A 15,967-nucleotide genomic window follows, 5' to 3' on the forward strand; every position below is an offset into this window, starting at 1 on the left:
TCTGGGTATAAACTGCCTGACGTTAACAAGGGACGTTTAAATAACGACCATGTGAGGAGAGAGTCATTAAACCTTCAGCTTTGCAGTTTCTATGACAAAAATCGGTGATGAGAGCGAGGAGGGAAAAAACGCACATGCTCACGACGCTGTGTTTTTCTGGAAATTATCCAAGAATAATGTTGTACTGTGTAATTACCTCAAAGAAGTTACTGAACTCATGAAAGATCATTTGTACTGGGTGTCTAATTAGCGAACCCCTCAGATTTCAAGATCCTCCGAAACACTCTGGGGGTGAGCGTGGATTTAAAAAAAAAAAAAAAAAAAAAAAAGAGTATTCAACTAGGAAATAACGCCACCTGAACAAATTAGCAAGCTATTCTTTTTACACAGTCAGACTGAGATGTGTTTTCTTTGCAAACTGGCCCTTGACTAAAAAAAAGAGTTTGAAAAAAACAACAAAGCTGTTTGAAAATAGCCGCAGTAAACATCTTTCTCTCTTTTCTAACGCTGAGCTCTGACCACATCCTCTTCAAATTTTACCCAAATGTCCTGTTCACACGTCTTTTCTGAGCAAACGTGTAAAATTAGCAATGCCACATTTTGATCTGCACTCTCAATTCTGTGTAGTAGGGGATTTTCTTTCTCTACTTTTCTCGAAGTTACCAAAACTAAATGCAAGGTGCTCACACATGAGAGAACATGCTCGTTTTATTTGCCTTCTTGTAAGGTTGTAGGACTTTTTTGAGAAGATCTGTTCCTCCAAAGGCTGTGACGGCCTTATAGCAGCCAAAAGAATTTTAAAGATCTTTCACAAATAGGGAGAATTAACCTACCCTTTTTTATATATTTGTAGTACTTGCAGTACCATGTACAGTAAACATTATTCATGGTAATTATTCAGTACCGTAGTATATATTGAAGTACAGTACCATGACGCCCCACAGTAAATGTTTTGTAAGGAAACCCTTTTACTCACTTGCCTAAAATGCCTAAAGAGTATAAGACTTCACAGACTCCACATCAGTGTTTTCATACTGAAACAAGTAGTGCTTTTATTTACACACCAGCACATACACACATCCCCCTCTCTGGAGCGCTGAGTCATTTCTGCTTCAATAGTTTCTGATATTTCTTCCTCTATATCAGAGTGCATATAAAAAGCTGCTTTGTACCTCCAATTTCTCAACTTAATATTATTCAGGCTCCATTTGGTTGGAACGAGTGCACGCTCAGATAAGAGGCCGGTGATGAGGAAGCATGTAGAACACAGGCCCTGGGATCCTCCTGAGAATGCTATTAGAGGCAGCTTTACAGAGCCCACTCACTAGTTCAGCACTTATCTGCTAATGGATTGTGGGTATCATGACAATGATCGCTGCAATAACAAGACTAGAGCAGCAAACTAGCCCTTTAATATTTTGCCCTAATCCTGAAATCAGAGATTTGAGCAGTGTCTGTGGATAGCATGAACAGATGACCTGAAAATGCCCTTTCACTGACGTGTAGGTACGGAGAAAGAGAAACACATGGGCAGAGTGACCTAGAGAACTGATGTTCTCATGATAAAACGCTGTGAAGAAAACTTACCCTTTGACAAAGTATCTTTTCGAAAAAGTATCTTTTTTCACTCCTGTTATAGATATTAACAATGGGAATATCTAGACCAGTGGCTCTTAACTGGTTTTTCTTAAAGATTTTTACATGACTAAAAGTAAAAAATGCCCCTAAATCAAACTGATTAATATTAGAGATGCACAATATATTTATTACCATATCGTTTATCGGCCGATATCAGGGATTTTTAAAATGTATTTATCAGTATTAGTTTCAAAATGACTATCCATTTTGTCACAATGTACTTGACAATGTTGTAAAGCCTAAATTCACTTAGTAGAATTTAAAATTATTTTAGTTTTTAGTGCTTTAATTTTAATTTATTTAGACAAAACAGCATAATTTTAATACTGGAGATCTATCAGCCATAATATGAAAATAAATATCGGCTTATCGGTACTGACCAGAAATTTAATTAATAATAATATTTTAATTATTATTAAATTTAATGATTTTAATGTTAACATTACACTGAAATTGTATCATATGAATATTAAAATTACTGTTTACAATCTATGTAGCATTTAATATGATTGATTTTAGCGTTTAGTAATTTATTTAAAAATAAAATACAATATTTATGTCTGCCACTTATTAGTTATAATATCAGCTATAATCATAAAATCAGCCATTTATCGGGTTATCAGCCATAATATGAAAATAATTATCGGTTTATCGATTTTGACCAGAATTGAAACTAATATTAATATTTTAATCATTATCAAATCTAATTAGTATAATATGTATTACTAATGACTAATATGTTAAAATTGCTATTTACGACCCGCCAGTCGCTGATCTAAACAATTTTCATTCTACAAATGAATAATACAGTATGACATAAACAAACCTGCATTCGGGTTACTGGAGGACTTCAGGGCAGCGGCTGCCAGTCGGGCCATCATGGGCGATATCAGACCCTTGCTGGCCGACATCTTCTCCATAATGGATGATGCAGCAAAAGAAGTTGGTGTGGATGCTACGGTCGCAGCGGCTGGGTCCCCAGTCGGGGTGGAGTTCAGGGGTAGAGAATCGCTGGGCATGGAGTGACCTCCGGAGGTGACAGCAGAGATCAGACCGGCGGCAGAGGGCGTGAGCGACATGGGCATTCTGGGAATGAGGGGGAAGAAGGAAGCACCTGCCAGTGCGCTGTTGGAAAGTGCTAGGGCCATGGGCACGTTGCTGGGTAGAGCCTGGGACAGCAGGGTGGAAATACGGCTGGCTGGAGGCAGAGCGGCGGTGGGCTTGACGCTGTGGCTGGAGGACATGGTGGTGGTGGGAGTGGGCAGCATATGCAGTACGGTGGAGGACTGCTGGGTTGTTGGAGAAGCACTTAAGCTGGAGTTCTTGCTGCTAATGGCTGAGTAGTCCATGAGGTCATCATTGCTGGACTCTTCCAGCTCCTCTTTGGGCAACAGGAAAGAGGAACTGAGGCCCAGCACGCCCGAGGAGCGAATGTGGCGGCGCTCGTGCTTGCGCTTATGTGAGGTCATCTGGCTGGTGGAGGTAAAGGTGAAGCCGCAGCCTTGGCGTATGCAGTGGAAATGGTTGGTGGCCTTGCTGTAGACGCAGCCTTCGTACTTGCACTCCTCGTATTTGTAAAACTTCTTAAAGCCGTCCTTGGCATAAGCGTCATCTTTGATGTGATAGCTCTTGTGCTTCTCGATGTCACACTTGTTCTTGAAGGTGAAGGTACAGCCTGGGCGTCTGAGAGGTGGAAAGGTGAAGGATTAAACTCTTAAATGGCAATTAACCCATATTCAATTTGAATTTGAGCAGTCACCGTACCTGCAGTGGAAGTGGGTGGTCTTCTGCCCATAGAACTGGCACCCAACCGTCCCACAATCCTCAGTGGCCCGGAACCTCTGGAAGCCATCATTGATCAGCTGTGCATTTTTCTTATGGAAGTTCTCATGAGTCATGACATCAGAAGTGCTTGTGTACACCTTGTTGCAGCCCACCTGACAGAAAGGAAATGAAAAAAAGTGCTTTCATGACACAAAGCGTATGCACGGTTTGGAAATAAACACCATGTGTGAGTTTCAGTTTGTTGCACTGGATGAATTATGCTCGGTATGAAACAGTGGCTTGGTGCTTGAGCTCTTGTAGTCTGCAGGGACATGAAAACAACAACTCGAGATGTGACACAAAAATAGCTCAGTTTGGTGATGAACTCAATGTGGGGAGCAAAGAAACAGGTGACCTAAAAAAATGAACAGGAAACATTTTCTTAAGATCTGAGCTTTGTTAAAAATGTACTCTTGAGACAACGCACATAAAATATGAAAAGCAAACCCTTTACCCGAAAAACAGGTGTGCGTTTCATGAAAACAGCTTCAAAGAGATAAAAGACAGGACTATTTTTATTTTTATTTTTTTTTGCGATTTGCAATATGTGGCATGCAGAAGCAGCATGGCGAGGTGGCTTGTGGTTGAAACCTTCTTCCATTTAAGGTTTTAAGTCTATATTAGAGGTCTCTGCTTTAGGAAAAGTGTCAGGGGGGTTGTTCAGGGAGACTGTCACTTAGTTCGGTTTGAAAGGCTCTGTTACTCAACAGCAGCACTCAGGAGCTCTCTGGGCAGCAGACGAACATGAACTAATGTTTGAATTAAAACCAGCAATTGTATATCATCTCTGACACTTTTCACCCGTGCAAACAGGGCAACTTGGCCATATTCAGTCAAACAATGAAAAAAATGCCACTCTGTTTTTTCTCTGTAAATCAGGAGAACGGGTGCCAACATCTGCCTGTTCTCACCACTGTTAAAACAAGAACTGAAATGTCTAATAACAATTATGCCGTTAGGGAGGCTTTAAAAAAAGAGAGAATATATCTTAAGTCCCGGGCCACTGTTGCCTGTGGGTGAAAAAGCACTAGACTCGAAAGTGACACCTTGAAAATAAGCAGATGTAAAGAATTAAACAGATCTGTTGGGAAATAATCTTTAACTCGCCACTTGGTACTAAAAGATGAAAAATGTTGAGTTCATATAAACAACTCGTAGAATTTTATCCATGCCAATTAAGGAGTGAGAAAGAAAGGGGACGATGGTAGAGGAGGTGTACACCCTTTTCGTCCTTTTAATTTTTCTTTAATTTATTATGACAACTCCTGTCTTATGAATAAAAAAATGCTCTTGAATGGCCAAGAAAAAATTAAAGAACTTCAGTGTCCTTAAAGATTATTGCATCATACAAAAGCCTTTCGCCTGCCACTAATATTGTGCATGGAAAGTAGATTTTAGGTTTTCTTCCACAGCTTCTATTTCATAATATTCATGAAAATTGAATTTAATATTTTATCTCAAATCCTGTACAAGTAGGGGAAGTTATATTTGCATGTGTCTGTATAAGGGTGAATGTGCATTATTTTTTTTTAAATTTATTTTGCAAACTAGGGGTTTTGCTGTGGTTTACCTGCATGCAGTGGTAGTGGGTACTCTTGCCGTTGAGATGGCAGCCGTGGTAGTATACACTGCAGTCATCCAAAGGGCTGAAGCGCATGAACCCATGCTGCAGGGAGTTGTCCCGCTTCTTATGCATGTTATAATGCCTTATCACATCCTGCTTACTGGTGAATCTCTGTAAACAACAGATACACAGAGGTAGTAAGGCGGGGGAGGTGGTTTATAGGTTCTGAAGGAAACCAGCAATTAGTTATTTTATTTATCATGCAACAGCTGCAGAGCATTGCGGAAAATTGCAGCCAGGTGGGTGAACGGTGCAAAACACCAGCGGTCGTAGCAGCAGGTAGAAGGTGTATTTAGTGTTCCCTACTCGCATTGCAGGGTAGAGAACTTGAAAGTGAATACTTTGAAGGGCGTATTTCATTTGGAGTTTGCACTATAGACTCTCTTATCACTAAAGCATAGCATTATGACTCAGATTTGACATTATAGTATTTTCCAGGCTCACCTGATGTTTGAATCTGCTACTTAAAAAGGTTCCTGAGCTAGACTGTTTATTACGTTTGATTTCACCATTTCTAATTAAGATGGATCACTTGACATGCGAGATCACAGTTGCGATATTCTCTGCTTCTGAAAAATCATGTTCCATGCAGATGGTTTTGGAACGTGCACGGGGAAAAGACAACAAACAAACAAACAAGGCAACCAAAAAATGTTTCTCTTTTAATTCCCGTCTGAGATATGATTCCATTTTTAATTAAAGTATTAAAGCACAGTTTTGTGCAGGGTTAGACAATAATAATGAGGAAATATGCTAAAATACCCCTCCTCGAAATTAAAATCTCCTACACCATGGAGCAATCTGGGAGAAAAAAACTAAGTGATGTGGGGTGAAAAAACTTCACTCTTGAGAGATCAGGGCAACCAAATCTGCAGTAATTGGGCTTGAGCTAATATTACAGGAACTGAAACAAGAGTAGCTGAAATCAATGAGCCTCTTCCAACGTAAATCCATATTTTCTACATAAATGAGCAACAGGAGAAAAAAAATATGACAGAAACATCCACAAAACCTCATTGCCCATCTATGAAGCTTGTCTTACAGGCAAATATAAAATAAATAAAGATATATAAATACACAAAGATAAATACTTAAACCTTGGCTATATATAGTGTTACATTTCCAATCCTGTTTCAAAAGAAGAGAACTGTATTTATATGATATATGAGCCAATGTCCAACAAACGTTGATGACAGGTATTTGGGATGTCGACAAACAAATAAAAAGAGATACTGATCTAGATCCGGCCACACTGAGCGGAACTGTGGAAAACAGCAGGAAATTGTATCAGTTGGGCTTCTGTGCTTAGCGGAGTGGCCTCATGGTTGTGCGGACATTTATTTTAGGATTCCCATCGCATTGCAGGATGGCCATGAAAGGAGAGGCCGGGTCCGTATGGAGTGGAGCAAAGGCTGGCAACCGCAGGATAATATTCCAGCACTGTGTCATGTAACATTTTAATGACTTATCAATTCCAAAAACAAGTTCATCTGAGCCTCACCTTTCTGCTATGGGTGCGCACAGTCTCCTGTCTGTCATTGCTAAACTGCCAAGTTTCACTGATGCCTTTACATGCACAGAAACATTCCAGTCATATTCTAATTGTGTAAGTGGCATGTAAATGCAGTAACCAGATTGCCACAATCATAGATTAAGCCAACGTTATTTGTTTATATAAATACGAATAAGATCTATTATTTTGTATTATTTGTTTTACATTGTTTATGCATTTGGCAGACACTTAGGGCCTGTTTACACCTGGTCACTTCATGCGTTTTCTCTGATCGGATATCTATCTGATTTGTTAAAACGTTTCCATTTACACTTGGCCACATAAATGTGTCTTCGCAAAATGGATATAAATCCGTTCTTCAATTCCCGCGCTATATGCAAATTTAAGTTCAAGTCAATGAAAGAAATAGATATGCGCTGTGTTTTATTCATTATCTGCTCATTTCAATATGAGAGACGTCAACAGGAGAGAGCGCGGCATCAGCACTAAAGATAGGTTAGTCTTACTACTTTTAATGATGATGATTGTGTGTTGTTGAGCGTCTGCGACTTATTTTCAGTTTCATTTGCTGCAGTTTGCGCCTCGGCTTGCTGAAGAGATACTCAGCTGCTCATCCGCGGTGACGCTTGTTGCATTAGCGCTGTCATATATGACTATAACATGCCATATAGCCTATAAAACGCTCTCACATGTTTATTATATTAATATTTTGGGAGGAGTAAAATTAGCATATGTGGTTTCAACAACCAGATGCATTTACACTTGTCCAGTTTCGTCTGGAATGCGGCCCAGACCACCTCCTGAAGTGGTTTGAGCAATCGGATTTATATCCATCTCGAATGCGTTTCGGAGGGCATTTACACCTGGTCTCTTCAGGATCGGATAGCTATCTGATCAGAAAAAAAAAAAACGCATGAAGTGACCAGGTGTAAACAGTATGTGGCCAAGTGTGAATGGAAACGTTTTAACAAATCCAATAGATATCCGATCAGCGAAAATGCATGAAACGACCAGGTGTAAACAGGCCCTTTAAAGCAACATTATCAGTTCATGAGTTCCCTGGGGATCGAACCCATTACCAAGCTCTATTGTTTTAGCTACAGGAAAACTTGCACCTGTATCAAGAATCAGAATTATTAAAAGGCAGGTTTGGGTTACTAACATTTTACAACCACTAAAACAAACTTTATGACCTAAGTTTGTAAAAAGTGGATTATAAAAAAAAAGTTAAATTATAAGAACAAAGGCTTATCCAGAATATCAACCTTAATCTGAAAATTACATGCATGTACAATAGCGTCAATGAATTCTTAACCAACGCAAGTCACAAAAACGGACAGCTTCAAAGGGACTTTTCAGCTGACTCTTCTTAAAGTTTGAGGAATTGTTCTTGAACAAGAGGCAGCCTGCTGGGCTGAATAAGTCTCTTTTAGATGCAACAGCTGCCCCGTTGTCTTCAGCAGGATTCCTGGATGTTTACAATGAAAAATGTAATCAGATGATTAAAAATGAAGTGGGAGATTATGACTAGAGAGGACTTGATAAAGAAAAGACTCAGCGGCTCTCGTTGCGGGAGGATTTTGTCTTCGAATCTTTGCCTGCTCTTTTCCACCATATGTGCATGAGCCGCTGCTGTCTGTGTTCTGATCTGCTTAATGCTGATTTTGCTGTGCTGAACATGACAAGTCTGGGGACATGGATCAGATTAATAATGTGAAAGGGAATTATGAGTGGCCCAAGAGTATTAGCAGATGTCCTTAGGAAAAAAAAAGAGGCATTTTTTGAAAGTATTTACCATTAACCATGAAAAAAGAAGGCCAATGTCTGTCTGATTGAGTTTTGAGAAATAGACCTCATCTATCTAAACCTGTTAATCCAGTACGATGGCAAGATAAAAGCATTGTCCGTAAAGTTTTGTTTGGCTGTTTCCTTGTGTGTACCCTGGCACACTTCAATCATTTCCTCTAACAGTTATCTTTCTCTCCTGTCAGGAAGTGATGGGGAAAGAGTGAAGGTGAGCTTTAAACTGGTGTTGTGGCACTCTCTGCATTATGAGGTTGTCCTTACAGAAGCCAGGTGCTTGGATTTTAAGCAGTGAGGGATGAATGTTTAGGTGTGTTGAACTATGCAGAGTTGAATTGCAAAAATGACCAGCTCACAATCTTATTTATCATCAAAAAGTGCGTGAACTAAGAAAGTTCCAGATGATTTTACTCACCTGATAGTTACATTCAGGGTCCATGCAGTGATAATGTTCTCTGTACTGGTAAGCACAGTGCACATGGCCACAGTGTTGGCTTCCAGAGAACCTATAATCAGACAGAAATATAATATTTGTGTCATTGATAGTGCTTATGCTGAGCATTCTGAATGCAAACATTATTATCACATTGAGCACAAAGATAAACATGAATTTGAAAAACAGCAAGTGAGACAAAGCGATCAATTTCAAAGAGAAAAAAATCAGTGTATACTGAAACAGAGTAGCATTTCGCTATTTCTATTCAATGTACGAAACCTCTAATAATGTGGGGGCTGATCTTGAAAGGGCAATTTAGCCTTTTATCTCCGTTTGATAGATGCCCTAACACTGACAGAGTCATCTTCACGGATCTCAGAGTCATTACCAGGAACTATAAACACATAGAGAAAACAGGCCTACGCGTCCTCGACCATACGAATGCATTTCACTCTCCAGCCACAGCAATCTCCACCAAATTAGTTCCATTGCCTTCAAAGGCAGTAGGTAGACTCTTATTAAACTGTAACCCCCGACATAATTCACTCATTTGCTCGTGCTTTAAGCCCTGCCAAATCAGCGTTCGGCTCTCCAGGTTAACAGCCTATGCTTTAATCAGGGAAAGGTTAGGCCTAATAGAAAGGTTTGAGTGTGTCTCTGCACGGCTTCCTCCTCTTCACTCTTGCTGACTGACTCGCCTGGTCTTCAGCGGATTGGCGGCGCTTTAAAGAGGCATATTTCCTGAGTGTTTACAGGCTGATTATAACCCTGACGATGATGACTGTTAAAAACCTCCAATTACAGCTCAAAACACACAAATAAACATTCGCACCGCCGCTGCCAAGAGCACCATCTGCTGAAGTAGAGAAAAAGCTAAGTAATTTTTTTTCCCCCTACTGCCTGGATTATCCCTAGACTGCTTTTACAAATCACTTTGCTGAGTTCATTAAGCTAACTGAATGGGGAATCCACTACCTGCTAAACATGGGTGGTGTTCTGAAGGACTGGGGAGGTGGCAGGCGCTTGGGGTGGTTTCTTTTGCTTCTTAAAGGATCAGTTCACTCAAAAACTATTGTTTACTCACCTACATGTCCTTTACAAACTCCCATTTATATTTTTCCTTTCATGAAGTGAAGTGAAGTGACATACTGCCAAGTATGGTGACCCATACTCGGAATTCGTGCTCTGCATTTAACCCATCCAACATGCACACACACAGCAGTGAACACACACACACACCGTGAACACACACCCGGAGCAGTGGGCAGCGATTTATGCTGCGGCGCCCGGGGAGCAGTTGGGGGTTCGGTGCCTTGCTCAAGGGCACCTCAGTCATGGTATTGAGGGTGGAGAGAGCGCTGGACATTCACTCCCCCCACCTACAATCCCTGCCGGCCCGAGACTCGAACCCGCAACCTTTGGATTACGAGTCCCACTCTCTAACCATTAGACGACTTCCCCTTAAAAAGGATAGGGCTGTCAGAAGTGGGATTCCAAGTCTTCTGAAGCCATTTGAATGTTTTATTAGAGGTATATTAAAATGTAAGCTGCATTCATGACAGTTCATGAGAGAAGTAGCCTAATATTATCAAGTTTGTGAACAAATCCTTTATTTATTTGTTTGTTTTGAGTTGAATTGTTTTTATTCAAAATTAATGATTTGTTCACAAACTGAACTGATCTGGTTTTTGAGTTCAACTCAATGACTCACTGATCCAGTCACAGCAGTCAACAGCTCGCTGAAAACAGAAATGAAGAATGACACTGAAATGTTTGTGTGTTTCTCATGCAAAGCAATTGTTTGGATTTAAAACTCAAAAAATATAGTCGTATGGTCCATTTTTATAATATATTTTCAGCTTAAAAGCCTCAGTCCCATTTACAGAGACTGCATAGGATAAAAATGGCCAGTATAATGTTTAAAATGTCTCCTTTTCTGTTCTACAGAAAGTTTGGAATGACATGAAGGTGAATAAATGGGAGCATAATTTTTATTTTTGGGTGAACCAACTCTTTTACAAAAGAGATTAGAGCACAGGCTACGGAATGGTATATCACACAGTCGCACCAGCACAGATGCACATGTTAAACTCATCCACTATTAGCAGCCCCTCTGCGTTGCACTCAAACATTCCTGGTCCTGTGTACACAGAAGCCCCCTGGGATGGCAGCCCACCCCGGCTGTATCACTTTGCCTCTGGACAATTCCCACTTGCCGCGTCAGGGGGCTAATGGGCCACGCTGCTATTCAGCGGCGGATTAAATATTAATATCGCCACGATACAGAGATTGCCGCACAGCTCCCGTTACAATAGAGACACGCCGATCAAAGTTTGGCGCAATGGTGGGTACATAAAAGCATTTAGGAGGGAAAACAGTGACTAAACACTACCAGGGAAGCTCTTTAAACATCAAACCGTGGCAGCGCGAGGAGATAAAGAACTTTTCCCCCTTTTGTTGGGGGGAAGGTGGGTGTAGACAAGTTTACAAAGCTGCTTTTTAGCACGACTGTTCTCTCATTAGCGTGGATGATTCCCCCGCACTCCCACCCCCCGATCTTTCAACAACCCCCCAATACACCATGCTGCATTTGCCCTTTTTATGAGTCCTCATTTTTCTTTTTTCCCCTCCTCTCTTTCCTTTATTTTTTTCCCAACACGGAAATTGAAACTGTATCTGGGCTTATCTACTGCCTCCCCGCGCATCAACTGCCGAGATGTTTAGACAAATTTTATGCATTATGCAGTGCAAATATCAAAACAGTTCTTGGCAGTGCCAGCAGAAGCCTCATTAAAAATTCCTTAATTAAATCTTCTTGCAAAATGTAATCACTCCAAGGAGGGGTTTTGTGTGTGCACAAGGATGTGTGTGTGTCTGTTAGTGCCAGGGCTTTGATTTGTGGCCTTCATGTTACGGCTTGGGAGAGTAATCATTAACGCCAAAGCCACTTTGCCTTTTGAAACGCGCCTTTTTCTCTCTTTAAGGCTAGAATAAATAAACAAATGATAATCACCTTTCTACTGGCGCGACAAAAGGAAACAGAAGCCGATATTGGAGTGCACTGCATCTATCTCCGTGCTTTGTCTGCAGTCGCGAGTGCCTGTCATTTAGTTGATTCAGTATCTTCATTTGAAGTGCAGATATTAGAAATGAAAGTCTCAACTATCTGTGCAGTCATGCCCGATGACACACGGGCACACGCAGGGCAGTCTAATGTGTCCGATGTTTTCACAAACATTTCATGCTGTTTGCTCAAGATTTTACGGAGTTCGGCTTCAGTGCTGGCAGGGAAACTGACACGGGGGAAAAAAAATTACTCACTTTCCAGCCTTTAATTCAATTAATTTTCCTTAGTCCATAAACCTGGCGTGCTTACGCGTAATTTATCGTCCGCACAGAAAGTGTATTTTCGCAAATCTACATTCTACTTTATTAAAGCGTAAAATATGTCCTCGATTAAAGAATGTTGTCGTGAAGTTTTGTAAGGGTGGGGATTTGCATACCTGGCGATATATTTCTGGTACACGTTGACATCCTCTGTGGCAGGTTTCTCGGGAGGAAGGCCATTCCTATCATAGCACGGAAAAAAAAGAGAAAAGGATTAATGGTATGCATTCCATCAGTAATAAAAACAAACTGACGCAGTATTTACTTATGAGCCATTTCAAAGTTTGGGCTATCAATATACATTTTCTTCGATGGAGTAGCGATTTGGTTTGGGAATGAATCAGGGAGGTATATATGAGCGCTTTGATTCATGGCCTCCCAACAATGAAAGCACAGAGGGAAAAAAATGTTTTTGAATGCATAAATTATTTATGTGTGTTTTTGGAGAGAGCACAAATGCAAAGACGGGTGTGTGTGCCGAGTGTCAGAAAGCCAGAAAATGGCTGCGTGCATTTTATTTTGTTTGATTGGCTCTTGTATGAAGGATGACTACGGCTTTTAGGACATCCTGTTTCAGAAACAATTCTCATCGATTTACCAGTTACTTGAAAGTCTGGGTTTGGTGGCAGCGCTTGACTTAGCATCCTACTTTCATTGAATAAGCACTTAAATGGAATTCATAATGTAACACATTATACTCTGCGTGAAGCATTTTGTATACAAGGTGGCAGCAGTTCAGCAGCACTAACTCAGGACTAAAAAAGTGAGCAGCTCCAGCAGGGGATGACCTGGGGTTAATCTGCCTCTTAAGGGGTGGTTTTGACAACAAATCACTGTATGTGTTTGTGCTTGCACATGGCCACATTGCTGGACAGACCAGGGACTGCTGGAGAACAGCCTTAAGGTTCTGAACCATTGATAAGGTCAAGAAAACTCATAGAAAGTGTGCCAACCAAGGCCCTACAAACTTGCAATCTGACTTTAAAGCCAACGGAGGTCTTCTGACACTGCCACAAGTCTGAAACACTGGTTATTGGTAAAATCAATCAGTAATTTCCTGTCAATTTAATGTCTAAACAGTTAAGTGCAATTTTCAGAGATTGCCTTACTTGACTGAGGAGACGGTTCCAGTAGTGATGGAGTCAGTCTTGGAGAAGCTGGACTTCATGTAGTCAGTGTTAAAGCCGAGGTGGCCCGCCTGGTCTACGGGCAACCCGGGAGGGCCCACGACCCCCGCGGGAGCAGCTGTATTGATAACTGGTGTTCCTGGGGTTCCTGTCGTAGCTGGGAGAACGCTCGGCATCATTGGAGGATCAACCTTCCCAGGGATGAGCTTCTGGATGTTTCGTACATCGTACTTTGATGGCCTGCCGACCTTGCCGGTCTTAAATGCAATGGCGCCGCCCATGTCAGGGTTGCCCTCTCCGGGTTTAAAGAGGTGCAGGTACTTGACGTTCTCCAAGTCGTACTTGGAGGGCCGCTTGTAGGAATTGCCATTCTGCTGTCTGAGACTCTCGCCCATCTTCAGTTTCTGGATGAAGTAATCATACTTGGAGGCGCGGCAGGCCAGGTTCTGGGTGTGTGACGGGTTGGTTGGGGGTGGGTTGAGTGAGCTTTGTTTGTGGTCCATTCCGGGTGGAAATATCTGACCCTCTGACCCTGCGAGGGCCGGCCGGATGAGGGCAGCGCTTTTCTCCATTTTGGAATTGAGCTCTTCGGGCTTGGTGTGCATGGGCCAGGGCAGGGTCTCCCCGGCCTTCAGCTTGCGGATGTACTCCTCGTACTTGGAGAAGCGAGCTCGACGGGTGGCCTCCTCGCTGCTCAGGGAGGAGGGATCTGAGGTAGCTGCTTTCAGTTTTTCAAAGCTGATCTTCTTGGCCAGCTCATCCCGACCCTGCTGGTCTTCAAAGCCGAACATGTGTAAGAACTCATTCATGGTGTTGGTGGCGTAATCACGTAGTGTAGACGCCTCTCCTATACGAAATACAAAAAAAACAAACTTAGATTTCCTTTTATCTAACACAAATAAAATTAAATAAAATAGCAAAGCCTAATAAGATGGACAGAATGAGGTAAAGGTGTAGTTTAATTGCAGTATAGTGAAATTAATTCTGTAACATTAACTTTCATATAGGTCTGGAGGGAGGTCAGATAGCCGGTCGAAAGGAGACAATTTGGGTTGAAAGCTTCCCCTGCTGCTTAACCAGCCCTTATAAAGGCCAAATTACTGCTCTTTCAGAGTCTGTTTGTGCAAGTGTGTGCGCGAGAAAGGGACACAAACCCCTCTGGCACCGATGCACTTAGTTCTTGGCTCTGATTTAGTGTTTACCACAGCAGATGAATGCAAAAAATCTCATCTTGTCTCAGTTTGTCTGTCAGGAGAGCTACCCTTGTACAAGAACACGTCTCCAAATGACAACTTCACAGAGGTGTCAGATAAACTCCCTCTCCACCCTGCCAAGACCCCTGCCCTTCACCAGACCTTTTTTTCCATTTATTTGATTGCCTTTTTCATTGCTGGGCAAATGAGATGGTTAGAGGTAACATTAGCCACGGCCATGGTAATTAATACTAAAATATTTCAGCTTTGGTCTCATATTTCTATGTTATTGCTAAATCGGTCTCTCGCCCGTGCTTTTCACATCTCCTTCTCAGCATGTAAAATAATCCCCAAATTTCCATTGCTGCATTGGGGCTAGTGCTAGCCGTGCAACATCAGTATGAAAAGTGATCTGGGAGATCGAAAGGGCATGAAAAATTTAAGAGAGATGTATCAGGTATTTGAGAGGAAACTCCCTACGCTTTGCCATGCAACATTTTAGCAGCTTCTACTGTGTTTGAGCACATCAATTCATCTCAAGCTTAAAGATTATAGAGCTTCATGACAGTCCTTACAGGTCTCCACATCTACTCGTTTTCTCAATTCATTGCTGCCTTGGAGTATTACTGTCATGCTCACCAAATAGGGTACAAAAAAGGAACTGAAAATGACTCAAGGTGTGAAAGGTACACTATATTGCCAAAAGTATTGGGTCACTCCCTTCTAATGAACAGGTTTGACTACTTTAGTAATTTCCATGAGTACAAATCTTAATGTTTAAGCATATAATGATATTCTAGGGAATTGTGTGCTTCTAATTTTATTGCAACAGTTTGAACAGGGCCCTTTTCTATTCTAACATGACAGTGCCTCTGTGTATAAGGCAAGGTTCAAAAATGATTGATTCAGTCAGTGTGGAAGAACTTGACTGGTCTGCATAAAGCAAACTCCTAATCTCAGCTGAACACCTCCGGTGTGACTTTAAATGCAGACCTTGACCCGAAAATTCATCACCAAACACCATTATATGGGTACAGTAATTTTAGACACTTTCAAAACTGTTGCAACAGAGATGGAAATACAGTTTTTAAATATGTGAATTATGCTTCCATCTTTGTTGCCACAGTTTTGGAAGTGCCTTCTTCTGTTCTAAAGAAGGGGGTGTCACAATACTTTTGCCCATATAGTGTATGTACAAATCATTGGTGTTTGGTGAAGAGTTTTCGGCTCAAAGTCTGCATTTAATGTCACACCAGAGGAGTTCAGCTGAGATTAGGACTTTGCTTTATGCAGACCAGTCAAGTTCTTCCACACTGACTTAATCAATCATTTCTTTTTGAACCTTGCCTTATACACAGAGGCACTGTCATGTTAGAATAGAAAAGGGTTCTGTCCAAACTGTTGCAATAAAATTAGAAGCAC

The 15,967-nt window shown here is 41.3% G+C and overlaps 1 protein-coding gene across 1 annotated transcript in view; it reads right to left on the reverse strand.

Moving 5' to 3' along the window:
* LOC306860226 (zinc finger protein castor homolog 1-like) overlaps positions 1 to 15,967 on the reverse strand; it is a gene marked incomplete at its 5' end in the record, with an annotated part of 82,131 nt that overhangs the window by 15,064 nt on the left and 51,100 nt on the right. Inside the window, 6 exons of the mRNA XM_079401815.1 lie at positions 2,465 to 3,321; positions 3,403 to 3,575; positions 5,033 to 5,197; positions 8,818 to 8,908; positions 12,342 to 12,407; positions 13,335 to 14,199. Coding sequence (XP_079257941.1) covers positions 2,465 to 3,321; positions 3,403 to 3,575; positions 5,033 to 5,197; positions 8,818 to 8,908; positions 12,342 to 12,407; positions 13,335 to 14,199 — 2,217 coding nt within the window. The remainder of the gene's footprint in view (positions 1 to 2,464; positions 3,322 to 3,402; positions 3,576 to 5,032; positions 5,198 to 8,817; positions 8,909 to 12,341; positions 12,408 to 13,334; positions 14,200 to 15,967) is intronic.

Source organism: Barbus barbus, assembly GCF_936440315.1.
Source record: "Barbus barbus genome assembly, chromosome: 41".
Taxonomy (NCBI): Eukaryota; Metazoa; Chordata; class Actinopteri; order Cypriniformes; family Cyprinidae; genus Barbus; species Barbus barbus.